Below are 9,130 nucleotides of genomic sequence, written 5' to 3'. Positions count from 1 at the left end.
TTGGCAAATGCAGGCAACTCTACAATATTAGAAAAAAGAACAAGAAATAAAAATATGTACTTGTCTTCCTGTCATGCCGTAAAAAGAATTTAAATGATGTCACTTCCTGCACATCACAGTTTTCTAATGTAACATTAATGCAGACAACAGGGTTGGTCATAACATTTAGGACAGATAAACAATAAGTTTAGCTAATCAAAATTTGTTAATAAATAAAAAAGTATGTAATTACTTCTAAGCATGGAATATCATTTCCACAGATTGTTAAAATTGTGAAATTTTTTTAAATCACAATTTTATGGGCTAATACAGATATTTAATGTTTTAAACTAGCTACTTTTCATGCTTATATTTTATGTAAGATAATTGTTTATGTAATGTGTCTAATGCTTGTAAATAAAGTAATGGGACACAAAATTGTACATGCTCAGAAAAAAAAAGGTACAAAGCTGTCACTGGGGCAGTATTGGTTACACTTTATTTTAAGGTGTTCTTGTTACAGCGTAATTATACATTTAAGTACTGAGTAATATTAATTAATTACATGTACATGGTTAGGGTTAGGATTAGGGTTTGGCTTAGGGTTATTTGCATGCAATTATGCATAATGTATTGTTATTATAATAGTAAGTGCATGTAATGTGTAACAAGGACACCTTAAAACAAAGTGTTACCGCAGTATTTTACCCCATATGTGACCTTGGACCGCAAAACCAGTCATAAGGGTCAATTTTTTGAAATTGAGGTTTATGCATTATCAGAAAGCTGAATAAATAAGCTTTCGATTGGTGTATAGTTTGTTAGGATCGGACAATATTTGGCTGAGATATACAACTATTTGAATATCTGGAATCTGAGGGTGCAAAATAAAAATCTAAATATTGAGAAAATCGCCTTTAAAGTTGTCCAAATGAAGTTCTTAGCAATGCATATTACTAATGAAAAATGAAGTTGATACATTTATGGTAGGAAATTTTAAAAATTTCTTCTTGGAACATGATCTTTGCTTAAAGGGATACTCCACCCCAAAATGAAAATTTTATCATTAATCACTTACCCCCATGTCGTTCCAAACCCATAAAAGCTTTGTTCGTAAATTACACGTCAAGGCACAGAAAAGTATAAAAGACATCGCCAAAATAGTCCATCAGTGGTTCAATCTGAATTTTATGAAGCAACGAGAATACTTTTTCATATTGTTTTTCAGCGTATCCATGCGTGGTGTGTTGACAGAGAATAGCGTACGCACTTAGCGTCCATCGGATGCTCTCCAAAATGGTGCTACGCTGACACAGAGAGGAGACGAATTGTTGAATAAATGTCGTTATTTTTATTTTCTTTGCGTACAAAAAGGATTCTCGTCGCTTCATAAAATTCAGATTGAACCACTGATGGCAGATGGACTATTTTGGCGATGTTTTTCATACCTTTCTGTGCCTTGACAGTGTTATTTACTTGGCAGTCAATGGGACAGTCACAAGCCTCCTGGTTTTCATCCAGAATATCTTAAATTGTGTTCCGAGGACAAACGAAGCTTGGTTTGGAATGACATGGGGGTAAGTGAGTAATGACAAAATTTTCATTTTGGGGTGGAGTAACCCTTTAATATCCTAATGACTTTTGGCATAAAAGAAAAATCGATCATTTTGACCCATGCAATGTATTGCTGGTTATTGCAACAAATATAACCTGTGCTACTTATGACTGGTTTTGTGGTCCAGGGTCACATATGGTACATATTTAATACTTTAAAAGTACATATTAGTATCTTTTAAAAGGGTTTTTTGCCCCAGTGACAGTTTTGTACTGTTTTTCTGTGAGTGTAGAGTATTCATGAGTATTCAAAGCTAAACTATTTGAAAATGTACCACAGCCACAGTCTTTAAAATCAGTACCATACACCCGACAGCTGATACTTAAAAATTTATTAATTTGGATGTATGATCAAATCATATTTGACATAAGAAACAAAAGAACCCTTGCATAGATCACAGACCATGCCTTTGTCAATGTATGACAAAATTAAAACACAGTAACACAATTAAGCATAACGAAGACAGAAAACGTACAGACAACATGAATAGTTTGACCAGATGTACATGGAACAAACATTAACATGGAGTCATCATCTGTCTAACATAAACATGTAGCTGAGATGGTCAGTGCAGAATCACTGTATGGACTCTAGTTTGGGTATCCTGCTTTCTTCCTTTTTCCTTTTTTTTTTTTTTTTTTTGGCGGAATTAAATTATTAACTTCCATGACTTTATAATCCATGACTTGTATCATTCAGCATCCTGAAAGCAAACAGCAAAATCCCAAATGAAGCCAAAATAAATAAATAAACCGAATACAAATATCTGATCAGTGGAGTTTGACAGATTAAAGAATTTTTCCCAAACAAAAGGGAACAACGTTGGCGTATAAATAATGAAGATGGCTTTAGGAACAAATGACAGCAAGGGCTTAAAAAAATGATGCAACCAGAATATAGTTGATCCTCAGTTTTGAAAGGCTAAGCTCATGCAGTCTTCCATACACCATGCAGATTTTTGCAATTGCTAGGTTGCTGTTGAGTTTTGGTTTGGTATGGCGGTATGGAGTTAAGGTTATTACAAAAAAGTACAATGTACAGTACATTTTCGATGCTAATGTCATTTATTTTATTTATTTCATGAAATCGATAATACAAGCTATAATCTTCCTATATATTTGTAATGGCTTGTCTTATGGACTCGTTTGTGAGTCTACTGTAGTTTTATCAAGGGCATGGGTTCTTTAAAGCACAGTTAACTATAGTGCCACATGGACGCAACATGGTAATATAGCTAGACGAGGCCACGCAGGTGAAGAAAATAAATATGTCTGCAACATCCTCCAAAAGGCCACAACCTGGGAGCACAACTACGTTTTCTCATTTTTTGACAGCTTTCATATCGGGTTACTTAGTAATCGTTATGATGGCACGTCAGTCACTTCTTTTTTTCTTTTTTTTTTCCCACTACAGTGTATTTTATCTTTCATCCTTTCTTGAAATAATGTTTGCGATGCCAATGTCTAAATAGAAAAACAACCAAAAAAGTATGTGTTATGTTATGGATTTACACCTCTACAGACGCAGCTGATAAAAGACCTACCTCTAAGCCATAATTGATGTAAAATGTTGCTCATAAATGGTCCTCACCTCAGATCAGAGGCAAAATAAACTTCAATAGAGAAAGGAAGCAACACTTGTTAAGGGGACATTTTTAGTTCTGTTACAGTCTCTCAACATAAAGTACATGAAATATAAATTTGGTCAACTAACACACACTATCATTGGTGGAAATCATTTCTCTCTTGCATTATAGTAGGTTTAAATCTCTATTCTTATCAAAAGTTTGCCACAGCCCTTGGTGAATATTAAAATAAGCATTCTAAACAGTCCTGCAACACACTTGATCCCTATTGCTATGATTTATGGTGTAGTTATTAAATATAGGATTATGCATAGCACCATAGGGTTTGATCACTGCTCGCACGCCCAGTAGAAACAGTTTGTCCTTATTTAACAATTGTTCCATATTAAATTAAATTAAGTTGCATGATTTTTATGTGTTAACTCTTTAATTCTAGATAAAAAAGTATTTGTTTTGCTTGCTAAGCCCATTTTCTCTCTCTCTCTCTCTCTCTCTCTGAAGCAATGTTATGAATTATAAACAAAAAGCAGATTGATAAAACCCTGAATAGTTCTTCCTGACACAGAGGTGACTAAACCCATGTTAGTGTTATAGGAAACGGCCCGAGGTAAAATACTGCTGTTTGCCTTTGATTACAATCACACCTCACGGATCAATAAAGATCACATGATCAGGCAACTTGTTTACGACCTGCTCTGGCAGACTTGCTTGTGTTTGTTAAATGAAATTACCCCAAACAGGCTAATTCAATCGCCGGCTATTTTAAAGTGTTTTTTAATTATCAAAGAAAATGGAAATGAAAGATGTAGCTCTATGCACTGGAACGGCCCACATTAGCATGAACACAAGATTTCACATTCATTTTTAAGTCATCAGTACACTCAATAAATCAATTAGGTCTGCATTAATATTTGTTCTTTACAGTTGTACCTTAATATAGTCTTAATGGGCTAAGCTTGACTTTTAACATTAAGTGGACATGTCTTTTAGACGACATTTTTACGATGTAAACGGTTGTGCACCCTGTGGTATATGAAAACCTGTGCTGTTTTCTCTTTCCAGATCTCTCTCTTTTAAAAAAAGGACTGTGATAATAAACAGAACCAAAGTGAACGTTGATTGTGCTTAGCAAGGGAGCGTTTCAGATCCAAGGGTTCAGGGGCGGTCGCATTGTTGCGTTTGTTATAAGTGCTTGAAAAAAAGGCTAATTCTGGGGTACTCTAAGTGTATTATTTCTGACGTAGCATCACACTTCACAGGCTGTTATGTACTCTCGTGTTCTGCTCTGCAGTGAGCTGTGCGGCGACCTCACTGAGGTAGACTCTTTATTATGGCACAACAACATAATCAAAACCACAACGAAAGGCAGACCGAAAACTCTAAAAGGTCCCGTCGCGTGAAAGTCGTATGTCCCATTTCATATTCAAGCTCAGCTGTCATATGAAAACACAGAAAAGGTTTGCGTTTGTGCCTGACAACTATGTGTCACGTTCAAAAGAACAACAATGAAAATGAAAAGCACTCTGTATACACTGTAATGACCAGCCTCAACATACATTATGACAGTTCTAGAGCAGATATTGTTCCCTTGCCCTGCCTAAAACTCCAGTTACTCAGAGGCACTTTCACCTGTCCGGTTGCTGAGAGGGTCAAAGGCACTAGCAACTAATATGTGTAATTCTGCCATGATCTCTTTTGCATCCTGCTAGATAAATTAAGCGATTTTTGATATCCTAAATTTGATCGCAAAATGGAAGCGTGACGTATAATTGCCCATAGTTTTCTTTTTTTTTTTTTTTTTTGTTCCTCGAGAGAGAATGCCCATGCACTGCACTATTTAAGTTACATTATTTTTTTTAAACAGGTGCGCTTAGTATGAGTATATGCATTTGATAGTATCTTGATAGTTCTTTTTCTGTGTCTTTGACTACGTTTTAGATTGAAAAGTTTGCATCCCAGCGGTGGGGCTTGCATATATATTTTGTCACATTTCAGAAAATGTCAAGGAATCGATGTCCCTAGTTTCCCTGATTGTAACAACGACACCCTTATGAGGTATCTCAATTGCAACAAGCTGTATTATACCGATGTCATGCATTAAATATACTAGGATACACAGTACCTTAGTTGATTAGGCCATAATGCAGGTTCTTTTGACATGCTATGATATCATTAAGATTCTGTTTCCCATAAGGTTAAACATTCAGTCTTTAAATACACCTAAATGATAAGCATCTCAAATCATGACACACTAGTGCACTTTTCATGGTGACAAATGAGAGGAGGTCAATGGAGAGGGGAGCTGATGGAACCGAACGCAAAAGAAAAGCAAAACAGGAATGGATTTCCTATCGTCATGTGGTAATGTCCGACGCATGCCAATATCAAAATGAGGATAATCAAAACATGCTAACTATGAGGCTCCTCTTTCGGCATTGTGCTGTCTTATATCTAAAGGGCATGGCATTTAATCACTTGGTGATATCTAAATTACAGCATCTGCTGGAAAATAGCAGCAATGCGGATGTCCATGAGGCGATGACCTTGGCCTCCGTAGCATCCCAGCAGAAGATAAGTCTTGTTCATATAAGGTGCTTTGCTGGTCAGTTGGGAAGACCACCTACGGACGAGGCGTCCACCGAACACTGCTCTTGGTCTTTTATGCACGTTCCCGGATGCAGTGTGCAGCTTGCTGAAATGTAGTCTGCAGTCCATGCGTGATGTTTGAGTAATCCCGTCGTCGAGAGTCCTTCGGTGCCTGTGAACGTTATAGCTAGGTGCTCGAGGAGGCTTTTTTCTCAATCATCCTCTTTGGAAATGTATTTAGACTAAGTACATACCGAATCATCGGCCTCATTTGCTGCATTTGTGTTCTATATGTTTTGGTGTAGTATTTTTCTTTCGTCTGCATTGTAGAGATATTCGCATTGCAAGGGCTCACGAGAGGAGGTAAAGTAAGCATTCATATGTACGTGACTGAATTTTCTACTGTGTCTCTAGACATCGGTTAGCAGCTTACTTTTGTTCACACAGTTCTGATTAGGGATAGTGCAGTTGCCAGTTCTGAGGTTGGCCTCTCTGAAGTTGTCGATGCTGTTGTTTATGTCTCCGTCTATCTCCATGTACTCAGACTTGCTAACGGTCGAGGAGCTGCGACGACTGGAGTTGGAATCAGAGGCGATGTTCGGGTTGCTCACGTTGAGGAGTTGGGCCTGCTCCTCTCCTTCGGTTTCTCTATGGTAGAAATAGTTGAAGTTGGACACGATGACAGGCACGGGGAGGGCGATGGTCAGCACGCCGGCAATAGCGCACAGGGAACCCACGATCTTGCCCCCTATAGTCACTGGCACCATGTCCCCGTAGCCAACGGTGGTCATCGACACAACCGCCCACCAGAACGCATCTGGGATGCTGCTGAAGTAGGACTCTTTTTCCTCTGCCTCTGCGAAATACACAGCACTGGAGAACAATATGACACCAATGAAGAGGAAGAAGATTAGCAATCCAAGCTCTCGCATACTGGCTTTGAGGGTCTGTCCCAAAATCTGAAGGCCTTTGGAGTGCCTGGACAGCTTAAAGATCCTGAACACCCTGACCAGACGGATCACCCTGAGGATGGCCAGTGATGTTGCCTGCTCGCCCTTTCCTTCCTTCTCTGAATTCGGATCCTCTGCTAACTCTGTACCCAGTGTGATGAAGTAGGGGATGATGGCCACAATGTCTATGGTGTTCATCATGTTCTTAAAGAAGGCCGCTTTGCTTGGGCACGCAAAGAAGCGCACTATCAGTTCGAATGAGAACCAGATGATGCAGAGGGTCTCTATGATAAAGAAGGGATCGGTCATGATGTTTGGTTTGGTGTAGAAGGTGCTGTTGCCTATAATCACCATCTCAGGTTCCCCTTTCAGTTCAGGTAAAGTCTCCAAACAGAAAATGACAATGGAAATTAAAATGACCATGACGGACACAATAGCTATTCCTCTGGCCGCCCCTGAGCTTTCGGGATGCTCGAACAGAAGCCAGATTTGCCGTTGAAACTCACGCTCCGGTAAGGGCCGCTCTTCCTCGCGAATGAAGCCCTCATCTTCGCGAAACTTCTCCATCGCCTCGACCCCAAGTTCATAGAACTTAATTTCTTCCGAGAACATATCCAACGGGACGTTTGCAGGCCTTCTCAGTCTCCCCCCAGATTGATAGTAGTAGAGGATGGCATCAAAGCTCGGTCGATTTCTGTCGAAGAAGTACTCGTTTCTCAAGGGATCGAAATACCGCATTCGCTTCTTTGGGTTACCTAACAGAGTCTCTGGAAACTGGGCGAGAGTTTTGAGCTGGGTCTCGAAGCGCAGCCCTGCTATGTTGATGACCACCCGTTCGCAGCATTCGTGATCGTCATGGTCAGGGGGGTACGTGTCCTGCGGATGCCCCGGCACGGCAGAGGTCTCATCCATGTTGTCCCCAGCCACGACTGTCATCCTGCAGGTCAAAGTTGGAGCTCCGCAGGAGTTAATTTAATTGAGTAGACATCCAACTGCCCTCCCAAAGGCGTCGCTTTCCTTCCTTTTCTCCGTTTCCAGACCCTCGAATCTATCTCGAACCCGGGGTATAGGGTATAATTTGATCTTTCCTCAGTGTGGCCCCACTGCGGTTGTCACTGATTCGACCATCGCTCCGTTCCGCTGCATCCACTACGGCTGCCTCTGTCACCGAGACAGAGAAAAATGGATCGAACAGCGGCGATATTTGCTAGCTCAGCAAGTTCACACTACTTATTTATTTACTTGTGATTGTATGTATAAATCAGAGAAGTGCATATAGCCTTAAGGGCGCAATTCTGAATTATTATGCTCATTCAGGTTATTGAAAAGACGTGACAGGACAGTGTCACTTTTCCTCCATCACCACATACATACAGTCTCACTATATATCTATACTGAATTGCTTATAGGTAAGTCTGAGCAAGTAAATAGATAGGAAAACATGAGAATGACTTTCACTTCAGGCTTATTCAGGCAGTTTTAGTGCTCACCTTGCTACTGAAGGAATGCGTCTTCTGCCGGCAGTCTCCTGTCAGTGATGCACCCTCGATTCCCTTTTGTTGGAGAAAATACGCTTGTAAAAGACTCTTCACATCTTCTCACTTTCAAACTGTTCGGTTGCGGTCCATAAATCTCACATCCATAACGGAAATGATTCACGACATTCGCAAGCGATGCTATAATGAAAAAAATATATATGGCTTTGAGATGTATTACAAAGCTTCACATTCAATATAGACGTGTGCTAAAAGACAAGACGCGGAAAAAAGGCTAAAAGAAAACATGAAGCCGCAACGTCCTCCCTCCACTCCTGCTCGTGCGGCGGCACCTTGGTGTAAATGGCTTATACTGCATGAGAAATTGTAATGCTGCAGCTCAGCTCAGGCGGGAGATACATTAAGGGGGCAAAAGCAAACCATACCATTTCCAGACATTACTGCATCAGCAAAATTTCCCTCTTACGAGTAGACAAGATGACGAGCGGTCTGTTTTTTCTGGACACACTGACAGGGGGTATGGATGCGAAAGGCTTCTTAAAGGGGGGATCAATAAGGGGAGAGGGAATAATTCCTTAATCATGCCCAACATATTGTTGCACTGTATTGCACATGGGAGAACGCGGAGCGGGAGAGGGGGGTAGGACAGTATGGGGGAGGGGTTCGACGCAATGCAGACCGCGCGTGGCCACAAGTGCTTGTCCACGCAATGCGCGAGAGCATTTATGTGCCAACACTGGCGCAGTATCTGATTCGCCGAGCACTAATGTGCACAGATACTTTAACTGACCACACTAACCAATAACCACAATAAAAAGACGACTTCTCTAAAGTGCTCTTCTTCGTGGAATACTGCGACTTTTTTCCACCCAAAAGAGTTACAGAGCCGCACAGCTCCATGCGTGTTGTTTGAGACGGG

General features: G+C 40.3%; 1 protein-coding gene across 3 annotated transcripts; it reads right to left on the bottom strand.

The window, feature by feature from the left end:
• Positions 1 to 1,908: 1,908 nt before the first annotated feature.
• Positions 1,909 to 9,130, bottom strand: kcna1a (potassium voltage-gated channel, shaker-related subfamily, member 1a). Of its 3 annotated transcripts, none has more exons than XM_058767722.1 (3): positions 9,011 to 9,130; positions 8,206 to 8,268; positions 1,909 to 7,876 (listed from the first exon to the last, which is right to left on the bottom strand). In XM_058767722.1, exon 3 carries the CDS (start codon positions 7,649 to 7,651, stop codon positions 6,176 to 6,178), a length of 1,476 nt encoding a protein of 491 aa, XP_058623705.1. In that variant the 5' UTR covers positions 7,652 to 7,876; positions 8,206 to 8,268; positions 9,011 to 9,130; the 3' UTR covers positions 1,909 to 6,175. The 3 variants fall into 3 exon arrangements, with proteins under 3 accessions (XP_058623705.1, XP_058623703.1, XP_058623704.1); XM_058767720.1 differs by lacking the exon at positions 9,011 to 9,130 and adding an exon at positions 8,637 to 8,912 and having other exon boundaries at positions 8,206 to 8,391; XM_058767721.1 differs by lacking the exon at positions 9,011 to 9,130 and adding an exon at positions 8,637 to 8,912.

Source organism: Onychostoma macrolepis, chromosome 25, assembly GCF_012432095.1.
Source record: "Onychostoma macrolepis isolate SWU-2019 chromosome 25, ASM1243209v1, whole genome shotgun sequence".
NCBI lineage: Eukaryota > Metazoa > Chordata > Actinopteri > Cypriniformes > Cyprinidae > Onychostoma > Onychostoma macrolepis.
Note: the sequence above shows the minus strand (reverse complement) of the source record. Positions and strands in the feature narration are given on the sequence as shown.